Below are 26,928 nucleotides of genomic sequence, written 5' to 3'. Positions count from 1 at the left end.
ACATAAACACATCACCAGAACCAAGCTCATTACATAAACACAGCACCAGAACCAAGTTCATTACATAAACACAGCACCAGAACCAAGTTCATTACATAAATACAGCACCAGAACCAAGCTCATTACATAAACACAGCACCAGAACCAAGCTCATTACATAAACACAGCACCAGAACCAAGTTCATTACATAAACACAGCACCAGAACCAAGTTCATTACATAAATACAGCACCAGAACCAAGCTCATTACATAAACACAGCACCAGAACCAAGCTCATTACATAACTACAGCACCAGAACCAAGCTCATTACATAAACACAGCACCAGAAACAAGCTCATTACATAAACACAGCACCAGAACCAAGCTCATTACATAAACACAGCACCAGAACCAAGCTCATTACATAAACACAGCACCAGAAACAAGCTCATTACATAAACACAGCACCAGAACCAAGCTCATTACATAAACACAGCACCAGAACCAAGCTCATTACATAAACACAGCACCAGAACCAAGCACATTACATAAACACAGCACCAGAATAAAGCTCATTACATAAACACAGCACCAGAATAAAGCTCATTACATAAACACAGCACCAGAATAAAGCTCATTACATAAACACAGCACCAGAACCAAGCTCGTTACATAAACACAGCACCAGAACCAAGCTCGTTACATAAATACAGCACCAGAACCAAGCTCGTTACATAAACACAGTACCAGAACCAAGCTCATTACATAAATACAGCACCAGAAACAAGCTCATTACATAAATACAGCACCAGAACCAAGCTCATTACATAACTACAGCACCAGAACCAAGCTCATTACATAAACACAGTACCAGAAACAAGCTCATTACATAAACACAGCACCAGAAACAAGCTCATTACATAAACACAGCACCAGAACCAAGCACATTACATAAACACAGCACCAGAACCAAGCTCATTACATAAACACAGTACCAGAAACAAGCTCATTACATAAACACAGCACCAGAAACAAGCTCGTTACATAAACAAAGCACCAGAACCAAGCTCATTACATAAACACAGCACCAGAACCAAGCTCGTTACATAAACACAGCACCAGAACCAAGCTCGTTACATAAACACAGCACCAGAACCAAGCTCGTTACATAAACACAGCACCAGAACCAAGCTCGTTACATAAACACAGCACCAGAACCAAGCTCATTACATAAACACAGCACCAGAACCAAGCTCATTACATAAACACAGTACCAGAAACAAGCTCATTACATAAACACAGCACCAGAAACAAGCTCGTTACATAAACACAGCACCAGAACCAAGCTCATTACATAAACACAGTACCAGAAACAAGCTCATTACATAAACACAGCACCAGAACCAAGCTCGTTACATAAACACAGCACCAGAAACAAGCTCATTACATAAACACAGCACCAGAACCAAGCTCATTACATAAACACAGTACCAGAAACAAGCTCATTACATAAACACAGCACCAGAACCAAGCTCGTTACATAAACACAGCACCAGAACCAAGCTCGTTACATAAACACAGCACCAGAACCAAGCTCGTTACATAAACACAGTACCAGAAACAAGCTCGTTACATAAACAAAGCACCAGAACCAAGCTCGTTACATAAACACAGCACCAGAACCAAGCTCGTTACATAAACACTGCACCAGAACCAAGCTCGTTACATAAACACAGCACCAGAACCAAGCTCGTTACATAAACAAAGCACCAGAACCAAGCTCGTTACATAAACACAGCACCAGAACCAAGCTCGTTTCATAAACACAGCACCAGAACCAAGCTCGTTACATAACTACAGCACCAGAACCAAGCTCGTTACATAACTACAGCACCAGAACCAAGCTCGTTACATAAATACAGCACCAGAACCAAGCTCGTTACATAAACACAGCACCAGAACCAAGCTCGTTACATAAACACAGCACCAGAACCAAGCTCGTTACATAAGCACAGCACCAGAACCAAGCTCATTACATAAACACAGCACCAGAACCAAGCATGGCACATATATACAGCAACAGCTCAAGCAAATAGCTCAGTACAGATATTATTTGCATAGTCTGGTTAAATCTTGCCATATAAGTTTGTAAAATGTGAAACCACAGCTCCCAGTATGGCCTGAACAGGTGTAAAGGTATGCTGGGAGCTGTTGTTTCCCGAGGTAGTGGACTCCTGACGATCTGATATTGATGATATCATGATATCAATATCAAAATCTTGGAAAACCCCTTTAAAATAAAGGGCCACACACAGTGGTTCTAATGGCAGTGCACCCTATAGATAGAGTGTGTGGCACTGTGGCACCATATTTAGTGCCCCTGTATATATTGTCACACACACCTTGTGACCCGTGTTTATAGTGACAGGTTCTGTGACCTGTTTACATAATGCCTTTTGCTCAGTGCCCCTCGCCCAGTGCACCTTTATATGGCGCCTCTTGATCTGTGCCCCTGTATTCAGTGTAGTGCCAGGTTCTGTGACCCCTTTATTTAGTGCCTTTTACTCTGTGCTCCTTGCTCTATGCCTACTTTATATACTGCCAGAATCTGTGACCCCTATATCTAGTGCCTTTTGCTGTGTGCCCACTTTATGCAGTGCCAGGTTCGGTGTCCCCCATGTATAGCGCCTCTTGCCCAGAGGTAGAAACATAAATGTCTTTCTTTACTCAAGTGCAAAATGGGAGTTGTAGTACATCCAATTGTAGTCACAATTCGAAATGTACACAGTGCAATTCTGTTCCTAGATAGCGATGTATGGATTTAGGCAAGGATGGGAGTTATGGCCCTCTTTGTACACTATTTTACTAAAGTCTCTCTCAGTTGAATCTTTGGCTGTCAACGGTACCTTGGCAATAATCGCTGTAATGTCCACTGCAGGATACAGAGTTTTGAAGGCATGTCTGGCCAGGATGTGTCCAAGTGTAAATGGTGTCTTAGCAGTGTCCCTCACAGCAGTAAATCTGAATTGCTGTAGTAGCAGGTTACCTTCAACGTCCTTGCTTAGCCATGGAGATTCCAAGTTCTCCATTATCTTTGTCTCTTTCTGTAGATCTTGCAGATCTTGTACATCTTTCTGGACCTGAGAAGAGGGAGCACATGGACTTTGCTTCCTCTATCTCTCTTCTAAATCTCCCTAGAACAACCTCAGGTTAGGGGTAGAGCTAGCCGTCTATAGGAGCTGAGACAGGATTGTTAAGCTTGGCGTGCCATCCATATATAGCTATACTGGGCATAGCTCGGAGGTTCGAATCCGGAGTTTGTATGTTCTCCCCGTGTTTGCATGGGTTTCCTCCCACACTCCAAAGTGCTGGGGTCCTAGGTTCGAATCCGGAGTTTGTATGTTCTCCCTGTGTTTGCATAGGTTTCCTCCCACACTCCAAAGTGCTGGGGTCCTAGGTTCGAATCCGGAGTTTGTATGTTCTCCCCGTGTTTGCATGGGTTTCCTCCCACACTCCAAAGTGCTGGGGTCCTAGGTTCGAATCCGGAGTTTGTATGTTCTCCACGTGTTTGCATGGGTTTCCTCTCACACTCCAAAGTGCTGGGGTCCTAGGTTCGAATCCGGAGTTTATATGTTCTTCCCGTGTTTGCATGGGTTTCCTCCCACACTCTAAAGATGTACTGATAGGGAACATAGATTGTGAGTCCCATTAACTTGATGCTAATGTCTGTGAAGCGCTGCGGAATATAGTAGCACTACATAAGTGCATAAAATACTAATACATAACAATACAATATATTACATAACAAACCATTTGCAGATACCCCCTGCTCTGGGCTACTGCATAGTGGCATGTTCTGTGCACCTTTTCTTTGGTGCCAGGGTATGTGCTCTCTATTAGAGTTTGAGGATCTGTGCCTCCTTTATATAGTGCTTTGTGCTCTGTGCCCCTGTGTAAGCATACTCACCTATCTCGGATACCGGGTGAGTCAACCTGGTGACTACTGTAGGTACTTGGGAGAGAGAGCCCAAAACACCCTGTCCTAGGTGAACCAGGAGAGTGGGGCTTAGCGGTATGACAGAGGTGGAGCTAAGCAGAATGATGGGCGCGGAGGACAGCAGTGCTGCAGGCGCGGAGGACAGCAGTGCTGCAGGCGCGGAGGACAGCAGTGCTGCAGGCGCGGAGGACAGCAGTGCTGCAGGCGCGGAGGACAGCAGTGCTGCAGGCGCAGGGCTTAGTGATGCAATGAAAACATGTGCTATAGAAATAGTGATAGTTTCAGCATTTTATAGGATTTTTGGGCAGGTGTGGATCATTTATCTTCACTCTGCTAAACTCTCTCACACCAGTGTAAACTCACCGGGGGAGATTTATCAAACTGGTGTAAAGTAGAACTGGCTTGGTTGCCCATAGCAACCAATCCGATTCCACCTTTCATTTTTCACAGCTGCTCTGGAAAATGAAAGGTGGAATCTGATTGGTCGCTACTTTACACTGGTTTGATAAATCTCCCTCACTGTCCTTTAGGCCATCAGTACACTGCAGACAGCCTCAAGTCACCTCTGAGAGGCGGCAATGTTACATCCTAGCATTCTTCAGTTATGAAGGAGCATCCTGTGAATTATTCTTGAGGCTGCCACATCCTGAGAGGAATCTTGTTTTGTTCCTTGGGGTTATAATGATGGAAGCTGATGCGGCTCATAGAGTCCGTGAGTCAGTGCAGCCTCAGGCACCAGTATGGGGAATATTTTTCTCACCTAACCTTCTATCACTCACATGCTCCCATCTTGTTAATGACCATGACCCGGAGGAGACAGTGACCTCATTTCTTGCAATCTGACCTCGGCCTGACAAGTGGAGAGAATCCCTGCAGAAGTGTCCCTCCAAAAGATGAACCTGTGTCATATGTGCGGAGGGTGAACACTATAGAAGACTAGTTTATGAGAGCATAGAGGATAATTCCCAGACCTCTGAGGAAAAGTGAACATATTGCCTAATATGAGGCAACCTAAACATCAGGCTGTGGGATAAGAACACTATGTGTGTATGAAACGAGGGTGGGATTATGCAGAACAATTTATTTCAAGAGAGGATGGATCTAGAATAGAAGGATCTCAGACTATAATATGGGATCCACATGGGATTATAGTCATCCATTGTGGATCCCTTAGCATTTTGGCAGGAGCTTTTTCCCGCCTAAAAGTGGTTGCCGTCGTTGGGCAGATTTGCCCAGGGTGGTAACGTCTCCTGGATTGGTTAACATTTTTGTTGCTATCCCTTGGCAGAATTTCCCAGGGTGGCAACAGGGTTCAATTGGTCCGGTAATCCAGCCAATCAGTCACTCTGGCTCAAGGAAGATTTTCGCTGGCCCCAGTGACAGCTATTTTATTGGGAATTAGGTCCCTCATGTGACCAGGGGTTTGACGTAGAAAATAGAGTTATCCAGGGGCCTGTGTGACTTACCTGTCAAAATCTGAAGATTGTGGACAGATTTTCACACTACTATTTCCTTATGATTCATTGTTAATCTGGGATAAAATTGCTTTATGGGCAGATTTTAGTAGTAGCGCTCGAGTGGTTGGTTTGATAAAGTTATTCAGTTGTTGATTGATTAGAATTTGAAGATATGGTTTATTAATTTTTATGAATGATAAAGGTAGCAGCCCATTAATTTCTATGTGTCTTTTATATATTTGCATTTGGAATGGTATTAGGTATGATTTGTAATCCCATGAAGTACTCTGTGTAGGACGATGCAGCTTGGTGTTGAGTTAGGATAATGTATCTAAGTGCAGTGTGAATGGTGATGTACAGGGCATTGGATATATCAGAGTATTGCATGCAGATGATATTATCTGGGTGGTAGGTGAAGGATGATATACTGCATTTGTCTAGAAGGTTCACGATTATATATCTAGGTGCCACAGTCAGGATGATAACTCTGGGTGGTAGTTTCAGGAACATGTCTGGGTATTGACTGCAGTAATATATCTGCTATTGAATGCAGGATGATATACAGTTATCTAGGTGGTTAACAGAACTGGGATCCCAAACCTGTTCACCCCTGGTCCCAATGTTATCCACAAGGTCCAGAAGAGCCCAACATGTAGGAGGCATAGGAGAGCCCAGCGCCTTACTGTTATGCAGGTGCCTGAATCCTGAATCTACCACCTAGATGTATCATGAACCTAACACCCAGATCTATCAAACCGAGTCATCTGATAGATATGAGTGGTAGTTCAGGATGATATATATGGGTTGTAAATTAAGGATGATATATCTGCTTGGTAGGTTTATGATGATACAGCTGGGTGGTAGGTTCAGGATGACAGATCTGGGTGGTAGGTTCAGTTTGATAAAGTTGGGTGGTAGGTTCAGGATGATATATCTGAGTGGTAGGTACAGGATGATAGATCTGACTGGTATATTCAGGTTGACAGATATGGGCGGTAGGTTCAGGATGACAGATCTGGGTGGTAGGGTTAGTTTTAAAAAGTTGGGTGGTAGGTTCAGGATTATATATCTGAGTGGTATGTTCAGGTTGACAGATCTGGGTCGTAGGTTCAGGATGACAGATCTGGGTGGTAGGTTCAGTTTGAAAAAGTTGGGTGGTAGGTTCAGGATGATATATCTGAGTGGTAGGTTTAGGAAGATAGATATGGGTGGTAGGTTCAGAATGATAGATCTGGGTTGTGTTATATATCTGGGTACTGGTTGAATGATGATATATCTGGGTCTAGGATAAGGGACATTACTGCTTATCTGGTACTCAGTCTGCATGATTTACATCTCCTGATTTCACTCACCGCTTCCACAGAGGGTGTGAATTTTGAATTTTTGGGTTCCCATACGGAAGTATACGTGGACTATTCTGTTTCCCGTTTCCAAGGAAAAATTCACTCCATGGTCCAACCTCAGCCAACAGAGATAAATCGAGGTTTCCAACACACTAGTGTTACAAAAATTTATATCTGTAACGGCTTGAGAAAAGGAAAATAAAGCACAGAACGCTAGGATAATTTTAAAACACTTATTTTATTGCTTATACTAAAAAAAATACAAAAATAAAAATCCAGCATATTATACAGCACATGTGCAGATGCTGGCAAAATATACCAGACCCTGACTTTTCCCCTTGCCTCATCTGGGGCATGGTCAGGTAAAACTAAATTAGCATACTATATAGGTAGCAGTGAATGAATACCACACCCACCAATTACAAGGTCTGAATATTCTAACTGTACTTAAAATACATATTAAAAAAAGGTAGATACACAATTTCCAAAATGTAAATATCTAAAAAATGCATAGAATAAAAACAGCCCTTTAGGTAAACATAACTCCCATGTACGTGGAGATTTCCCCATAATTCACGTCATCTGGGATCCCCAATCACATGTCATAGAGTAGCAAATAGAAAGGTTCGGATCTCGATCTACTAACAGTAATTAACCCAGATGGCATTTCATTTCAAATTCTAAATTAATACCTTCCGGACACAATGTTTTCTAATGTATAAATCCAAAAACCTTCCCATTTATTCAGTTTTTTATTCGCATCTTCATCCCGCCACCATCCCTTTACTACCTCTATACCCCAGAAAACCCACAAATAATGCACTAGACCAACAATTAATGAATTAAATCATGACTTTATTAGAGAAATAGATAATACACATAAAAAACATATAAGAGGGACATACCTAAGATAACATGGTGATACTAAGGTAAGGTACTACATAATACTATGGCACATATGGTACCATGCCAGATATTCCCACAGACATACCAAAAATAAGGTCTCTAGACTAATCCTGGGGCCAGCAAAAATAGGTAACAACATGCAATTGAGATAAGAAAAAACTGAAAATATTGAGCAAAGTAGAGCACAGGACACCCTGATGTACGTTTCACATGAAAGCTTTGGGTGCGAAACGTACAAGGGGGTGGGTTATTGGACATATGATGGTATAATATGGTGAACACAGATCTATAGAATATTGTCAGCAATGAGTGGTAGGTTGGACAATAAAATATAGGGGGAAATGAGTGCAAAAATGTTTGAAAATGTGACTAAAAATGCTGGACATAGGATGATATAATAGGTAAGACATTATAACATGTTGGATACTTCTTAATATATTTTGGATATGTGGCAATATATTGGGTGATATGCTATACATATCACAATATGATCAGATTGATATCTGGGAAAACTGTAGACAAGTCATCATCTTGATCTCTCTGTCATGTTCCTTGTTCCTGGACGTTTTTTTTTTTTCAGTGTGGCCGGGGCATTATCCTGCTGAATGAGGCCACTGGCACTAGGGGGCACCGCTGCCATGAAAGGGGGTGTTTAGGTAGGTGGTATGTATAACATCTACATGATGTCAGGTTCAAGCAGAACATTGCCCAGAGCATCACAATGCCTCTGCCGACTCGTCTTTTTCTCATAATGCATCCACAGGCCGTCCACATGATGTAATGTGATTTAACCATTGCTCAATGGTCGACCATACTCTGACCAGTCAGCGACTACAGAGTAAGCTGTAATGTCCTGTGTCGCTGGTTCACTAGTTGTCCTTCCTTGGACCATTTTTGGTAGGTATGAACCACTACATACTGGGAACACCCAACAAGACTGTACGCTTTGGAGACGCTCTGACCCTGTCGTTAGACATCACAATCTGGTCCATGTCACAGTCGCTCAGATCCTTACATTTGCCCATTTTTCCTGCTTCCAAAATATCAACTTCAAAAATGGGCAGTTCACTTGCTGCCTAATATATCCCACCGCTTGTCTTCACTTCACCAGTCAGTGGTTAAGGCTGTTGCTGTATGTCCAGGACATTAAAATGAGCAGTATATGTTCTACAATATGTAACAATAGTGGACTGGAGGAGAGAACATCATGGCTGTACGTTATAGGGAATATACACTCACCTAAAGAATTATTAGGAACACCTGTTCTTTTTCTCATTAATGCGATTATCTAGTCAACCAATCACATGGCAGTTGCTTCAATGCATGTAGGGTTGTGGTCCTGGTCAAGACAATCTCCTGAACTCCAAACAATGTCAGAATGGGAAAGAAAGGTGATTTAAGCAATTTTGAGCGTGGCATGGTTGTTGGTGCCAGACGGGCCGGTCTGAGTATTTCACAATCTGCTCAGTTACTGGGATTTTCACGCACAACCATTTCTAGGGTTTACAAAGAATGGTGTGAAAAGGGAAAAACATCCAGTATGCGGCAGTCCTGTGGGCGAAAATGCCTTGTTGATGCTAGAGGTCAGAGGAGAATGGGCTGACTGATTCAAGCTGATAGAAGAGCAACGTTGACTGAAATAACCACTCGTTACAACCGAGGTATGCAGCAAAGCATTCGTGAAGCCACAACACGCACAACCTTGAGGCGGATGGGCTACAACAGCAGAAGACCCCACCGGGTACCACTCATCTCCACTACAAATAGGAAAAAGAGGCTACAATTTGCACGAGCTCACCAAAATTGGACTGTTGAAGACTGGAAAAATGTTGCCTGGTTTGATGAGTCTCGATTTCTGTTGAGACATTGAAATGGTAGAGTCCGAATTTGGCGTAAACAGAATGAGAACATGTATCCATCATGCCTTGTTACCACTGTGCAGGCTGGTGGTGGTGGTGTAATGGTGTGGGGGATGTTTTCTGGGCACACTTTAGGCCCCTTAGTGCCAATTGGCCATCGTTTAAATGCCACGGGCTACCTGAGCATTGTTTCTGACCATGTCCATCCCTTCATGACCACCATATACCCATCCTCTGATGGCTACTTCCAGCAGGATAATGTCAAAAAGCTCAAATCATTTCAAATTGGTTTCTTGAACATGACAATGAGTTCACTGTACTAAAATGGCCCCACAGTCACCAGATCTCAACCCAATAGAGCATCTTTGGGATGTGGTGGAAAGGGAGCTTTGTGCCCTGGATGTGCATCCCTCAAATCTCCATCAACTGCAAGATGCTATCCTATCAATATGGGCCAACATTTCTAAAGAATGCTATCAGCACCTTGTTGAATCAATGCCACGTAGAATTAAGGCAGTTCTGAAGGCAAAAGCGGGTCCAACACCGTATTAGTATGGTGTTCCTAATAATTCTTAAGGTGAGTGTATATGCACCTATACCAAGGATGGACAGAATATTGGGGGCAGTTGTTCTGCTCAAGGTAACTGTGATTTTTAGTAGCCCAGCAGCAGAATAGACATCTATAGAAAATGACCCAATGGTTTATATTTTTGTCTGTACAATTTCTATGTTTCTTGACATTCACTTGCTGTTTTTTCCCCAGGCCCGGTCTCCCTAACACAATATTCATGGATTATCAAGCCCTCCCTGATTTCCAGCCACACCGCAGCCCAATACCCTATGGGCGTGAAGGCAGCATGGTGCCCGGTATTGGAGACCCACCTCCCAGAGAGAGGCATCGGGTGGTCATGTACCAACAGGAGAGTTTGGCCTTTGGTGGTGTCCCCACTCTTTGCACTGAGAGACAGTTGGGGTTCAGTACTGTGCAGAGTCCTCTCAACTCTGGGATCGCTGGAGTGACAAACCACATACAGGATCACTGGATCATGGGTTTCCACAACAAAGGTTTGGACCATATTATGGAGACCCAGACCCTAGACAGAGACCAACATCATCTCTCAGAGGACCTAACCTTACAGGAACAGAAGAACAGCACAGAGAGTGACAGTGACCATCCCGAAACTCCATCTGTCTCCAGCCAGGAGAATGCAAGACCTGTCTGCAGAACGCCACGGAGCTCAGAAAGAGCCAAATCAGCCTGTAAGTGGCCACCACCAACTAACATATCCCCTATACATGATTGCGAACTGACTGTCGAGATTGCAGTCACTAAAATGTTTTTGCCAGGACTTAGATATTGATGGCCTATCCTCTGGTACACACAGCCACCTCACTGATCATCTGTTTCGGGCAGCGGCCAGGAACAGAAACCATTACATAGATGGACCTGGAAGCAAAAGGCTCCGTCCACTGTGTAGTGGTCGTGCCAGGGTACTGCAGCTCAGCTCCCATTGAAGTGAAACAGCTGATCACTGGAGGTGCCAGTTGTCAGACCCTCATCTATCTGATATTGTTGACCTATCTTAAGGAAATACCATCTAGACCACCCTCTTTAAGAGGCACAAGCCTCTTAAAAAATTTGGTGTATTCTTGGGTGGTTTGTGAACCAGAAAAAAGAATCTACACCTATAAGGAAGCTGGAATAGATTTATGGCGTAATATACAAAAATTTTCTGCTACACATGTTGTTAAAGGGGTTATCCCAAGTCTAAAATATCCTCCCCAATGCCCAGACCCCTCATATACATTATACTTACCTACTCTCCAGCACCCGTGTCGCTCTGGATCCCTGCACGGCCGCCACTGCATCTCCCCGTCACGTGGATTAAAACATCCGTTGCCAGATGAAGGGGAGATGTAGCGGTGGTCGTTCCGGGATCCCGAGCGATGCGGGTGTCGGGGAGCAAGTAAATATAATGTATAAGAGGGGCCTGGGCTTTGGGGGGGATATTTTAGACTTTGGATAACCCCTTTAAATAAGATGGAACATGGAGGTCTCACCTGCTGCCCACTCTCTGTAAAAGTGGTGACGATGGTGGAGAAAGCCAAAAAGTTATAAGGTTTGGTCCAACCAGAACTAGCCAACAATGTCAGATAGGTGGGGGTCCCACCTCTGGGACTTGTTCTTATCTCCAGAACAGCCCCCAAAAGTGAAGGAGAGCGCACCACACAGAAATGTGGGCACCCTCTATTCACCGCTATGGGAGTTCCAAAAACAGCCAAGCACTGGCTCTGCTATTTCCAACAGTCCCATAGAGGTAATGGAGAGATGGCTGTGTATGCGAGGTGAGCTCGCTCAGCTGTTTTTGGAACTCCCATATCAATGAATGGAGAGCAAGCCATGCATGCGTAGTATACTCTATTTGACTTTCACTTTGGGGGCCCCATTCTGGAGATAGGAGAGGGTCCCACAACTATTTGACATTGCGATATGCCATCAATGTCTGAGAGGGAGAAACCTTTAATGCATTCTTCCCCATTATCTCACAACAGATACTACTAATGTGACTGTAAACCTCATATATACTGTATACGTATGTATTGCCCAGTACAATTAGCTTTTTTGCCTCCTCAAGAGCTTATTTTCCACCCATGCATCCATGAAAAACAGATAGCTGGATAGCTTCTGTGTGCATCAATAAAAATGGCTATTCTCATTCGCAAAAGCACACCATAATAAGACATGAAGTGAGTTTGCTGGATTGGACACAAGGATACGTTACGAAATGGATGCAGGAATAACCCCACTGACTTGTGTCAGTCCGTGTGCTGTCTGTTTTAAAGGGCTTCTGTCACCAGAATCATTATAGTGAAACAGGCTGATCTGCGACATGTGCACACGTCAGCAGAAGCTAGCAGCCTTGGACCCGTCCCTATCTGTGGCTTTATTTAAGAGAAAACTGAACTTTAAATATATGCAAATGAGCCTCTTGGAGCAACGGAGGCGTTACCATTACTCCTAGAGACTCTGTTCTCTCTGCTGCTGTCGCGCCTCCTGCGCTTTAATTGACAGGGCCAGGCAGTGTAAACGTCAATACACCTGGCCCTGACTTCTCTGATTCTTGCACCTTTGCCTTGCTCTTCAGTACCCGGCGCAGGTGACAGAAGCCCTTTAAAATGCATACTACACAGATTTAACATATACGCTCATGTGAATAATCAGTAAATCACCTGTTCAAGGTTTTATGTTGAACATTTTTGGTGATGTTATTTTTAATTTTCAATGTTACTATCTATATATATAAAAAATCCTAAAATCCCAGTTCTCTCACTGGACACTAGATATATATAGTCGAGACGTCCTGTCCTGAGGAGATACCTTTTCAACAGTCATCTCATTATCACAGACAGGATTACAATGAAAGAAAACACAGGATCCACCATTCACAATAGGTGATGTCACAGCTTAGCTACTCCTCCTCCCTGCACAATGGCCGCTTCACAGATCACAGACCACGTCTAGAAAACTCTCCCATAAAAGTACATGAACATCTCATGTCCGCTGTGTCTATGGTCCATGTGTTGCTGTTACAGTATAACTCTAAATGCTGCTAACTGCAGCTCAGGAAAGTTGGCCGCCCCATAATCATGTATATTGGAAAAAAAAAAAGAATTAAAAAAAGCTATAATCCCTAAAAAACAACAACAACGGTTTATTAAAATTCCACTGTCTGGTTTTAATTAGTGAAACATATAGGTGATTATATTCCCTTTCAAAAGGACGCGTCCCCACTCCTGACATGTCTGCTTTAGTAACTTTTTGTATTCCTCATGTAATTACAATTCTGGAGCATCTATTGTTATGACTCTATGTTGTACCATTCCTTTATTATTCCTAGAACTTAAGAATGAATTGCTAGCAGTTTTTAATGAAGGTCCAGATGGGTGTTACCAGTTGGGGGATGTCCTTGCACAGTGCTGCCAGACTGTGCAGGGACACACCCTTAACTGGTAACACACATCTGGACCTTCATTGCAAACTGCTAGTAATTCTAACTCCCAGTAGGAATAATAAAGGAGTAGCACAACATAGAGTCATAAGAGTCAATGCTCCAGAATTACTTTTGATTTGCAACTTGGCTGTATTGGCCAATTTGTGTGTTGATTTTTTGCGATAGTCTGTCACAATTATTAGATTTCATGTCACATTCTTCATGTCGAGCAACACATGTATCCTTATGTAGGAAAGTTCTAGTTTAAACCTAATAGACTTGTATCTGTTTGTCACTATACCATGTGAATAATATGGCACGGCTGACGGAACCATTGCACTTATTTCCCACAGGGCGTAAACTTCGTCTGTACCTCCCCGAAGTCAGCAGCTCCCTACCTTCTCCGTCAGGAGAGGAGGATGCCGTGTTTCCTGAACCTGAAGACCCCACTCCTCCAGTGACTGAGGAGAAAGAGCCTCCCGAGGTTCTGGAGGTGACGTCACCCCCCGGTAAGGTGGAGCAGGAGAGGTGGAGATTCTCAGCCACAGAACTTATCTCTAAACTGCAGCTCACCCAGCGGAGGAACAACTTCACTGCCAGGCTCGGCAAGTCCCTGTCCACCAAGATCACCTTAAGAGAGCGAGGGGCATCTTCTGGACATGAGGGTGCGTACAAAGCCTAGCAGGGCACCTGACACGTCATACCAATGCCTCACATGTGATCCTACTATATACATAAGATATACTATGATGGGGAATGTAGTGCTGTGAGGTTCTCTGAACTGTTTGTCAATTTATAGGAAAATCCGGGAGAAGGGAAAGAAGATGCAACAGTGCGGGCGTGACCAGTCTTCTCCAACCAGCCACAGTGGACACAGCAGACACCTCATGGCTCAGGTTAGTACAAGATCCGGCTGTGCATAGTGATCTCTGCAGGCCCTGTCAATCAAGAAGAAGAAGAAGGAGGAGCAAGGATGCACACAACAGCTTGGGTCCGCCCTCGGTGCACTTTACTGCTCATTTGCATATGGATTAAAAGTATTATGATTACAACAAATCAACAAATCACTAAGTGAAAGATATTGTTACATTTAGCTGAACTTGCCCTACAAGACACTGTACACAGCACAGGAGTTAAAAGGGTTATCCAAACCCTAAAATGCCTCCCCATATGCCAGGGCCCTTCACAGAGGAAGGGGGGTTACAGCCTATAGCAGGTCATGACAGGAACGAGCCCCTCAGCAGGCCGTGCGGGCGTCAGAAGCGATGTGGGTGCCGAGGAGCCAGGTAAGTACAACCTGTGTGAGGGGCCCGGGCATATGGGGAGGCATTTTAGGGGTTGGATAACCCCTTTAACTCCTGTGCTGAGCCCACTCCATACGTAGCGAGTGCTGGTGGTGTAATACAGCCAGCACCCTGTCTCAATGACCAAGATTAGGGATAACGCCAGTTCCGGACAATAACACTGCAGATGCCACAGTCAATAGCAACCAGGGCATCTGAGCGGTTAGACAGAGGGAGGGGGCTCCCACTATCCTCCGATCATAACCCCTGCGGAGTAATCGCGGGGCTCTAATGTCACAGTAAGCTTGCCTATGGCCTGACAGGCAGCCTGTCAGAATCCCATTGACTGCAATAGTTTTCTATTGCAGTCTATGATACAAGCGAACAGGAGATCGCACATTCAAGTCGCCTAAGGAAAAAAAAAATTACAATAAAATAGTGAAAAAACACAAAAATTTTTCTAGTTTTACACTTAAAAATAATCAATAAAAAAAATCTGAGCTATTAAAATATTTTCCTGCGCAGTGAATGCCGTAACTGAAAAAAAATAAAATAAATGGCCGATGCTGTTTTTTGGTCTCCTCGCCCCTCAAACAAATTTTATAAAAAGTCATCAAAAAGTTGTATGTATTCAATACATACAAAAAACAAGTCCTCATACAGCTCTGTAGACAGAAATATGAAAAAGTCATGGGTGTCAGAATATAGTGATGCATAGAAAAACATTATTTCAAAGTTTTTTGTTTTTTTTTAGAGCAGTAAAACATAATAAAAATTATAAAATTATTATCGCTGTAATTGTACTGTCCCGCAGAATAAGATCGTCATGCAGTGGCGTACATAGAGAAGTAAGGCCCCCTTCACAGGGGCGTCGCGGGTGAGGGCCGGATGCGTTCAGGGTGCATTGCGGGAAACCCACGCGAGTAGGCACGCAATTGCAGTCAGTTTTGTCTGCGATTGAGTTCCAATGTTCAGTTTTTTCCACGCGAGTGCAATCCGTTTTGCACGGGCGTGAGAAAAAACTAAATGTGGCACCCAGACCCAAACCCGGACTTCTACACTGAAGTTCGGGTTTGGGTTTGGTGTTCTGTATATTTTATTATTTTCCATTATAACATGGTTATAAAGGAAAATAATAGCATTCTTTAATACAGATATAATGTCAATTGAGGGTTAAAAAATAATAAAAACATAACTCACCTCATCCACTTAATCGCGCAGCCGGCATCGTCTTCTTTCTTCTTCTTTCAGGACCTGCAAAAGGACCTTTGATTACGTAATCAATTCAGCAGGACCTGCGCTGATTATGTCATCAAAGGTCCTTTTGAAGGTCCTGAAAGAAGAAGAAAGATGATGATGCCGGCTGCACGATCAAGTGGATAAGGTGAGTTAATTTTTTTTATTTTTTAACCCCTAAAGGCACATTTTCGTAAGCATTCTGTATTAAGAATGCTGTTATTTTCCCTTATAACAATGTTATAAGGGAAAATAATACAGTGAATAGACTTTAATGGGGTCCGGTGTTGCTCATCCCCATCATCTCCTAGCAACCATGCATGAAAATCACACCGCATCCGCACTTGTGATTTTCACGCAGCCCCATTCATTTCAATAGGGCCTGCGTTGCGTGAAAAACGCAGAATATAGAAAATGCACAAGTGATGTGTGAAAATCACCGCTCATCTGCACAGCCCTATTGAAGTCAATGGGTCCGGATTTAGTGCGGGTGCAATGCGTTCACCTCACGCATTCCACCCTCGCGGAAAACTCGCCCATTTGAAAGGGGCCTTAGAGGGTAGCGTCCTATCCAAGTTTTCACCTCCAGTAGAATAGTAGATAATCCCAACTAAGACTGGGACCCCTCTTGCCCTGGGCCCCATAGCAGTCGCATGGTCTGCAGCTATGGTAGTTACGCCCCTGTCCTCATGTTATTTTTAGCCCCCAGTGAACACCATACAAACAAAACCCAAAAACCTTGGTGTAATTGCCATTTTTTTCCCATTTTCCAGTATAAACGATCGTAAATTAAATGTTGCCATTAAAAATACAACTTGTCCTGCAAAAAATATGGCCATGTGTACAGAAAACGAAAAAAAAAAAATTGCTCTCGGAAAGTGGGGAAGAATACACAAAAATGAAAAAGATATAAATAAATAGGCTGTGTCTTGAAAAGAATAAAAATGTTTTCTGGGAGTACAATATTGATGATCAATATCTGACAGCTGGGGGTCTGAGTCCCAGGACCCCTCCGTCGATCAGGTGTATGAAGAGGCCATGGTACTCCGGTGAGCACTGCAGCCTCTTCCTAGGTCAGTGACGTCACGTACATCAGTCACATGGCCAAAGTGCAGCTCAGTCCCATTGAATTAAATAGGCCTGGGTGGCAATACCAAGCGCAACCACTATACAATGTATGGCGCTGTGCTTGGTATGCTGAGAGTAGTGTCTAAATCCAATGCGCCATAAGGATCTTGTGATGTCACATGACATGCTAAAGTCACGTAGATTTGAAGCAGACATGGGATGTCCCAGCAGGGTAATATCTACATCCCATATTCTCTGGTAATAAAGATTAGTAATATAATGGAAAAATAATAATAATAACTAATGGTACTAACCCTAATGAACCGAGGCCTCCTATATCACATGACCTTGATGTAACAAGGTCCTTACGGCAAATGGGATTTAGACACCACCATGCTCACCGGAGTGCCGCAGCCTCTTCAATCAGCTAATTGGCGGAGGGGCTGGGTGTCTGACCCGCACCTATCCTGAGGACAGGTCTTCAATCTCAATGTCATCAGCCAAAAGTAATATCGGACGACTGGTGGGTCTTCCATGGGAGAGTGTTTCGGATATTTGCTCACTACATTTCCTTCTCCCAATGCTCAAAGAACAGACTCTTTGTTTGCTCCATTTAAAGGAATTTTTCACACTTGCCCTTCAATTGTCTCCACTCCCTGCCTCCCCCGGCCACAGGGTGACTGTGGGCCGCCTCACTGAGTCTTTTTTTACCCTTTCAGGAACAAACTGACAGAGGGTGGGGAGTCCAGTCCCGTGAGACCATCCAGCCAGGAGGCCGAGAGTCACAGCCATATGAGAGAGTCACCTTGTAAAGAAAGACAGACTGGGTGTCAGAGTGATTCAGAGAAGACAGACAGAAGGCAGTCATACTGTGAGAGGCGGCAGTCACGCTTCCTGCTGAGCTGTAAGACTTCATTATTATTTGTATCTGGTGGAAACCATCAATGGTAATTGTGAACATTTTTGAGATCATTTATTAAGACCGGTGTTTTAGACGACGGTCTTAATAACCCCGTGCTGGCGCTTTCTGCGTCTGTAGAGGCGCCGGCCTAAATCTGTGCCAGCTCCCTTGCTGGTGTACATTTAGCTCAATTGATAAATGAGACGGCCAGGCGGCCAGCCTGTCCTCTTCCCTGCCGACGCCATGCCTCCTATTTTAGAATTCGAATACGTGGCGTGGATGGGGAAGAAGTCACAGATTCGGCCACAAATCCCCTATCCGACCGAATCTGCAAGAGATATACACCAAAAATCAGCATATATCTATTCATAAATGACCCCCTTTGTTTCTATGTATGAGACAATGAGATATAAGAATGCTCTTAAGTGGCCATCGTCCACCAGATAACAGTGCCTCTACCAGCAGAATAGTGAGTGCAGCTCTGGAGTATAATGCAGGATGTAACTCAGGATCAGTACAGGATAAGTAATGTATGTACACAGTGACTGCACCAGCAGAATAGTGAGTGCAGCTCTGGAGTATAATACAGGATGTAACTCAGGATCAGTACAGGATAAGTAATGTAATGTATGTACACAGTGACTCCACCAGCAGAATAGTGAGTGCAGCTCTGGAGTATAATACAGGATGTAACTCAGGATCAGTACAGGATAAGTAATGTAATGTATGTACACAGTGACTGCACCAGCAGAATAGTGAGTGCAGCTCTGGAGTATAATACAGGATGTAACTCAGGATCAGTACAGGATAAGTAATGTAATGTATGTACACAGTGACTCCACCAGCAGAATAGTGAGTGCAGCTCTGGAGTATAATACAGGATGTAACTCAGGATCAGTACAGGATAAGTAATGTAATGTATGTACACAGTGACTCAACCAGCAGAATAGTGAGTGCAGCTCTGGAGTATAATACAGGATGCAACTTAGTATCAGTACATGTGTGTAATGTATGTACACAGCGACTGCACCAGCAGAATAGTGAGTGCAGCTCTGGAGTATAATACAGGATGTAACTCAGGATCGGCACAGGGTAAGTAATATATGTACACAGTGACTCCACCAGCAGAATACTGAGTGCAGCTCTGGGGTATAATACAGGATGTAACTCAGGATCAGTACAGGATAAGTAATGTAATGTATGTACACAGTAACTGCACCAGCAGAATAGTGAGTGCAGCTCTGGAGTATAATACAGGATAAGTAATGCAATGTATGCATACAGTGACTCCAGCAGCAGAATACTGAGTGCAGCTCTGGAGTATATTATGAAGTGTAAATCTTTTAGCAAAACAGCTATGAAAAGATATCCAGTAGGTTGGGCAGTGTCCTTGTGGTCAGTTTGCCTCTGCATGGTCTTTGAGATAACCATACATCCTGTCCACCCATAGCTGTTTTTATCTGTTATGACTCCCTCTTTAGCCCCCAGCTGATTACACACCCCCTTGTGTGCCCCCCAGTAATATTGCTGGTGCTGTCTTGTCTTCAGCAATCCTGTATCAAGAGTACAGTGATGTGGCCATAAACCGAGAGCTACAGCGGCAGAAACGTGAGGACACCACCGGAGAGGAAGATGATGTGTCGGCAAGTCCCAAGAGCAACCTATCCCCAAGCAGCTCCTTCCGCTCCCAGCGTTCGTCCCGAGGTTCCACATTCTCTCTGTGGCAGGATATTCCAGATGTGAGGTGCAGTGGCCTGCTCAACACACTGACCATCCAAGAGAGGAAACTACAAGAGGTACTATAGTATGTCCTGTCCTATAATGGAGCAGAACAACTGAAATATAAATGCTGATGTGAACCCAGCCTTACCCATTCCCTGAGGTCATGTCCAATTACAAAGGGAGAGGAGAAGCTATACCTCTTCTCCTCTCTCTGCCCCCCCCCTCCCCCCTTCCAAGCTGGTCAGCTGAGGAGGAAGGGGGCTGCTTCAACCTGGAATATCTCAGGCTGTATAGCACCTAGAGATATGAGCCAAGAACTCACCTGCAGAGTATCACAATTTACAGGGTACAGCAACCTAAAGCACAGAAACAATAGTATGATCCTCATTTTCTCCAGGGTATCTTTCAGTACCAAAGAATTGCCAATGCAGGAGGCGGAGCCTTCTTATATAACCCCCCCTAGTCAGCGATGATATCACATCATCAGCAAGTATAAGCTGACCAATCACAGTGCAGCTTTAATGTTTCTAAAGAAGGCTGCCCTGTGATTGGTCACTATAGGCAACATGGACAGTTTTTCTGTTTACATACATGTGACCCATCATCTTTGGACACTTTTAATTAGAATCATCACCTACACTATAAGCTTTACAGAGGACCTTACGGGAAGCAAGGTGGCTGGAGCTGTGAGTGGTGACGGTGGCCACGAGGGTGGCTGTAGTCAGGGTTACCAACCAGAATTTTTCTTGACAATTTATCCCAAAATTACAGACAGCCAACATTCTTTTAGACGCTAGACAAATTGGAAAACCATAATGAATGATAAAGATGATAAGTCATACATGTCTATAGGTGAATATATTGATAAACCTCAATACCAGCATTTACTGTGAGCTGTAAAATGATAATTACCACCAAAATAATCTAGTCAAGTGTCACCAGCCTAAAAAAACATAATGGATCTTTTTTTTTTCAGGGAACCAGGAAAAAAGTTGTCTATTTTTACAGACTGTACAGAATTTTTTAGACGGTTGGCAACCCTGGCTGTAGTCATGGTGGCTAATCCCTCTCTCCCTCTAGCTCTCCCTGGGCTACATGTGCAGTTAATGGTGGTGCACAACCCTTCTCCCATCTGCTTTGGGGTCTCCTGCCTGTTCGTGGCTAGGGTGCCATTGGTGTTAGGAGGATGAGCAGTAGGGCACGTCAGGAGGGCAAGCGTGCAGGCCGTTGGAGGCAATGATCAGGCCCCTTTTGATTAGGATAAATAGGAACTCTCTATTGCTAAATAGATGATAGGAGTCATAGTACATGTGGCAGGCACAGTCTATTTCACAGAGTAGGTTCTTTCCAAAAGCTCTATATATAAAGTGGCTATGATGGTAGTAGTACTCCCTGCGTCTCTCTCTAGATACACTATACAATCTTTCTAAATAATCACAGGCATGCAATCACTCTCACTATATTTTCTGCAGTTCCCAGTCACAGGGTGCAGTCCTTCAATGGATGGCCATTCCATCTCAGAAGTGTGGCTGGCGCCTGAAGCAATTGACCCATTCCGCATGCAGTAAAGTCTATTGCCATAAACATACATTTACCTTACAGACCCATTGTGGTGCTGTAAGTTTGCAGGAAAGAGGTCTGGACTTAAATGCCTCTTACACAACCACTAAGTTTAAAGTCAGGAATGCCCTTGGGTAATGGTGGGGGTCAGGTTTGGGTGTTATTACACTGATATAGTTTGGAAGTACATCAGCACCCTGAACAGCTTAGCAGATCCTATATTAAATTTCCATCTGTTGCACTGCATTGTTCACTGGATCTTTGTCTCCTCCTCTCTCTATCTTCTCTCCTGTCACCAGCTCTATGTCTCATCCTCTCCATCTCATTTAGCCATTCACCAGCTGTCTCCTCCTTTTCATCTTTTTCTGCCATTTACTAGCCCTATGTCTCCACCTCTCCTCTTGTAGACATTCATCAGAATTATCTCTCCTCCTCTCTGTCTCTCCTTGCCATTCAGCAGTTGTATACCTCCTCCTCTCTTTCTCTTCTCACCATTCACTAGCTCTATGTCTTCTCCTTGTCATCTCTTTGTGCTATTCACTGTCTCTATGTCTTCTCCTCCCCATCTTTTCTCACCATTCACTTCCTCTATGTTTCCTCCTTGCAATCTCTTCTTACCATTCCCTTCCTCTTCGTCTCTCCTCCCCATTCCCTGCTTCTATGTCTCCTCTCTGTCTATCCTCACCACTTCCCGGCTCTATGTCTCTTCTCTGTCTCACCTCACCAATCCATGGCTCTTTATCTCCTCTGTCTCTCCTCACCATTCCCTGACTCTATGTCTCCTCTCTGTCTCTCCTCACCATTTCCCGGCTCTATGTCTCCTCTCTGTCTCTCCTCACCATTCCCCAACTCTATGTCTCCTCTCTGTCTCTCCTCACCATTTCCCAGCTCTATGTCTCCTCTCTGTCTCTCCTCACCATTTCCCGGCTCTATGCCTCCTCTCTGTCTCTCCTCACCATTCCATGGCTCTATATCTCCTCTCTGTCTCTCCTCACCATTCCCCGACTCTATGTCTCCTCTCTGTCTCTCCTCACCATTTCCTGGCTCTGTGTCTCCTCTATGTCTCTCCTCACCATTTCCCGGCTCTATGTCTCCTCTCTGTCTCTCCTCACCATTCCATGGCTCTACATCTCCTCTCTGTCTCTCCTCACTATTCCCCAACTCTATGTCTCCTCTCTGTCTCTCCTCACCATTTCCCGGCTCTATGTCTCCTCTCTGTCTCTCCTCACCATTTCCCGGCTCTATGCCTCCTCTCTGTCTCTCCTCACCATTCCATGGCTCTATACAGTATCTCCTCTCTGTCTCTCCTCACCATTCCTCGACTCTATGTCTCCTCTCTGTCTCTCCTCACCATTTCCTGGCTCTGTGTCTCCTCACCATTTCCCAGCTCTATGTCTCCTCTCTGTCTCTCCTCACCATTCCATGGCTCTACATCTCCTCTCTGTCTCTCCTCACCATTTCCCAACTCTAAATCTCCTCTCTGTCTCACCTCACCATTCCATGGCTCTATATCTCCTCTCTGTCTCTCCTCACCATTCCCCGACTATGACTATATGTCTCTCCTCACCATTTCCCGGCTCTATGTCTGCTCTTTGTCTCTCCTCACCATTTCCCGGCTCTATGTCTGCTCTCTGTCTCTCCTCACCATTTCCCGGCTCTATGTCTCCTCTCTGTCTCTCCTCACCATTTTCCGGCTCTATGTCTCCTCTCTGTCTCTCCTCACCATTCCATGGCTCTATATCTCCTCTCTGTCTCTCCTCACCATTCCCCGACTCTATGTCTTTCCTCACCATTTCCCGGCTCCATGTCTCCTGTCTATCCTCACCATTTCCCGGCTCTATGTCTCCTCTCTGTCTCTCACCATTCCATGGCTCTATATGTCCTCTCTGTCTCTCCTCACCATTTCCCGGCTCTATATCTCCTCTCTGTCTCTTCTCACTATTCCATGGCTCTATATCTCCCCTCTGTCTCTTCTCACCATTCCCTGACTCTATGTCTCCTCTCTGTCTCTCCTCACCATTTTCCGGCTCTATGTCTCCTCTCTGTCTCTCCTCACCCATTCCATGGCTCTATATCTCCTCTCTGTCTCTCCTCGCCATTCCCCGACTCTATGTCTCTCCTCACCATTTCCCAGCTCCATGTATCCTGTCTATCCTCACCATTTTCCGGCTCTATGTCTCCTCTCTGTCTCTCCTCACCATTCCATGGCTCTATATGTCCTCTTTGTCTCTTCTCACTATTCCATGGCTCTATATCTCCTCTCTGTCTCTCCTCACCATTCCCTTACTCTATGTCTCCTCTCTGTCTCTCCTCGCCATTTCCCGGCTCTATATCTCCTCTCTGTCTCTTCTCACTATTCCATGGCTCTATATCTCCTCTCTGTCTCTTCTCACCATTCCCTTACTCTATGTCTCCTCTCTGTCTCTCCTCACCATTTTCCGGCTCTATGTCTCCTCTCTGTCTCTCCTCACCCATTCCATGGCTCTATATCTCCTCTCTGTCTCTCCTCGCCATTCCCTGACTCTATGTCTCTCCTCACCATTTCCCGGCTCCATGTCTCCTGTCTATCCTCACCATTTTCCGGCTCTATGTCTCCTCTCTGTCTCTCCTCACCATTCCATGGCTCTATATGTCCTCTTTGTCTCTTCTCACTATTCCATGGCTCTATATCTCCTCTCTGTCTCTTCTCACCATTCCCTTACTCTATGTCTCCTCTCTGTCTCTCCTCGCCATTTCCCGGCTCTATATCTCCTCTCTGTCTCTTCTCACTATTCCATGGCTCTATATCTCCTCTCTGTCTCTTCTCACCATTCCCTTACTCTATGTCTCCTCTCTGTCTCTCCTCACCATTTCCCGTCTCTATATCTCCTCTCTGTCTCTTCTCACTATTCCATGGCTCTATATCTCCTCTCTGTCTCTCCTCACCATTCCCTAGCTCTTTTGTCTCTTCTTTTCTGTCTCTTATCACTATTCCCCGGCTCTATGTCTCCTCTGTCCTCACCATTCCCGGTCACTGTCTCCTTCTCTTTGTCTCTTTTCACCATTTACCATCTATATGTCTCCTCAGGCTAAATTCGAGTTAGTGACCTCAGAAGCTTCGTACGTGAACAGTTTGTCCATAGTTGTGGATCATTTCCTGAACTCTCCAGAATTAAATGAGTGTCTCGGCGCCCAGGAGAAGCAGTGGCTTTTCTCTAAACTTCCAGAAGTGAAGGAAATCAGTGAGAGGTGAGGACAAAATGTTCACCCCCATTTTTCTATTGTGCCCTTTCCAGACTGTTGGTGCTGATTGTGGAGCATCACAGATGTAATTTTAAAATTTTTCGTCTAACTTTCACCATTCACATCCCTATATATTTCAGTGTAATGATAGGTGGTGCACTCCCAAGCGGTGTCTCAGATCAGTGATCTCAGTGATCACAGCGACAGAGCAGCTTTGGCATTTTTACATTTTGTTCCCAAAAAATGTCATGCTGAGCAATGTTTGGAAGGAGCAATTATTTGTCCTGACTTGCATGCAAAGTGTGAACCATCCTGGTTTAGAAGCTTCAGAACACTGACTGTTTCCTATGCCAATTTCAACCACAAGGGGGCAGCCAGTTAAATCGAAACAACAAATGTTTGTGTTGAGTACTTCTTCTCTGCACCACAACAGGTTCCTGACAGACCTGGAGGTCAGGCTGGAGGAAGACATCTTGAGATTTGACGTTTGTGACATTGTGTTACGTCATTGTCCAGAGCTGCGTCGAGTTTATCTTCCATATGTCACCAATCAGGCCTACCAAGAACAAACCTACCAACGGCTGCTGTAAGTGTCGCCTCCAGTAAATGTAGAAGGGCAGATCACATGACTACATGAACAATGGGGCAGAGACGTGACAACCTATAATTTGTCATCCTGTGCTGGGTTTGCTGGAAATCAAGGGTTAGGTGGGTGAACATTGGATTGAGTGTAATATCGCAGTGTGAATTACACCCCTCAACACTGAAATTGCAACACCAAGAAGGAAAAGTAATGGAATTATGAAAATCACAGGATCAACAGACATGTTAATGATATGCAAATGTTAACTTGCACACCTTGGCATGCTATCAATGAGGTTATTAATGGTTATCTAAAGAATGTTCTGCCACACTGAATGGACTTGGGCACACAAATCATCAAGAGCCATTGCTGATAGCTCCCTTTGCAACTGCAGACCAATGACGTCCCAGTAGTGCTCTAGGGGAGACAAGTCTGGAGATGTTGCAGGCCATGGTAGCACGTTTAGGCCATGCAGGCTGCTTACAGTAGCCCGAGCAACATGCGGCCTGGCATTTTCATGTTGAAAAACGGCTCCTTGGACACTTTGGAGAAATGGTTGTCCCACTGGTTCCACGACCAAATCAATGTCACTCTGAGTTGTTAGTGTACCTGAAATTAAGATAGGGGGGTCCAGCTACCATATATTATGCCACCCCACACCATAATCCCGGGAGTAGGACCAGTGTGACATTCCTATGTGGAGGCCTCTTCATGGTGTTGCCCATGTGGTCTCCAGACCAATGTGTGCCTATAATTGCGTCCGAGACAAAAAGCAGGAACCATTGCTGAAGAGCACAGACCTCCATTCCAGACTCCATTGTCATTTTGCTGTGCACTATGACAGCCTTTGAGAGTGGTGGCATGAGGTCAATGGAACATCTGGAGCTGGATATCTGTCTCGCAACCCAATGTCGTACGAACACCTTCTGATGGTTTGTGTAGACACTATTTGCTGCCCTAGACTTAGGATGTGACATCCAATTTCACTTGCAGTATAGAAAGGATCACTATAGTGCAGGAATACTTTGAGGTTAACGTGGGTTCTTCCTCAATACATGCAGTATGGGAGGTCATGAAAGCCTATCTGAGAGGGATATTAATTAAATCCATTAGTAGGATTAAATCTAGGCCTAGAAAGATATCCGAATGCAGGCGGCGGAGGAAGCCTTTACTCAGGTTCCGTCAATAGAAAATGGAGAGGGATTGCGAGTTGCGCAGGAGGCTCTGAGATGTTATCTCCTTCAAGTAACGGAGAGGAAACGCCTCTTTTACATACAAAAGTTTTTTGAAGAAGGGGAAAGAGTGGGGCACATGCTCTCTATGATATCCAAAGTACAGCAGGGTTCTACTTGTATTATGGGGCTAATGGATTCGGAAGGAAAGCTTAGACAATATACTAGCAGTATTTTGGAAATCCTTGGTGGTTTTTATTCCTCTTTATATTCCTCAAAAAAATAATGTTTGGAATCAGATACATATTAAGGTGTTATGTATTAACAGTACACATTAAGGTGGCGATGTAAGCAGACAACACCCTGCAGATTTTGGGTGACACATCTACATCACTAGTTGCTGTAATGTCTCTTATTGATAGGTTTGGGCAGTTGTCTGGTTTAACAAATAACTAGCATAAATCTGCACTAATGCTCATAGATGGTCAGCCAAGATCACCAGTGATAACTGACAGAAATATCCCATGTGTAGAGACATTTAAATATTTAGGTATTAACATATCTGCTAAAATTAAGGATTTTGAGGAATTAAATCTTACCCCACTACTAACAAAATTTCGCAATAAAGTTAAGGCCTGGTGTAAAC

At 44.3% G+C, this 26,928-nt stretch overlaps 1 protein-coding gene across 2 annotated transcripts in view; it reads left to right on the top strand.

Annotated features, from left to right (window-relative positions):
- The window catches only part of LOC122929047 (rho guanine nucleotide exchange factor 19-like), a 54,049-nt gene that overhangs the window by 13,600 nt on the left and 13,521 nt on the right, over positions 1-26,928 (top strand). The window contains exons 2-9 of one of the 2 annotated variants that reach the window (XM_044282489.1): positions 8,265-8,340; positions 10,307-10,803; positions 13,889-14,200; positions 14,335-14,431; positions 17,842-18,026; positions 19,572-19,819; positions 24,373-24,533; positions 24,961-25,113. In XM_044282489.1, coding sequence (XP_044138424.1) covers positions 10,332-10,803; positions 13,889-14,200; positions 14,335-14,431; positions 17,842-18,026; positions 19,572-19,819; positions 24,373-24,533; positions 24,961-25,113 — 1,628 coding nt within the window. In that variant the 5' untranslated portion in view covers positions 8,265-8,340; positions 10,307-10,331. The remainder of the gene's footprint in view (positions 1-8,264; positions 8,341-10,306; positions 10,804-13,888; positions 14,201-14,334; positions 14,432-17,841; positions 18,027-19,571; positions 19,820-24,372; positions 24,534-24,960; positions 25,114-26,928) is intronic. The other variant, XM_044282488.1, reaches the window with a different exon arrangement.

This window comes from Bufo gargarizans, chromosome 2 (assembly GCF_014858855.1).
Source record: "Bufo gargarizans isolate SCDJY-AF-19 chromosome 2, ASM1485885v1, whole genome shotgun sequence".
Taxonomy (NCBI): Eukaryota; Metazoa; Chordata; class Amphibia; order Anura; family Bufonidae; genus Bufo; species Bufo gargarizans.
The sequence above is the reverse complement of the archived record's forward strand: the minus strand, read 5'-3'. Positions and strand labels throughout refer to the sequence as shown.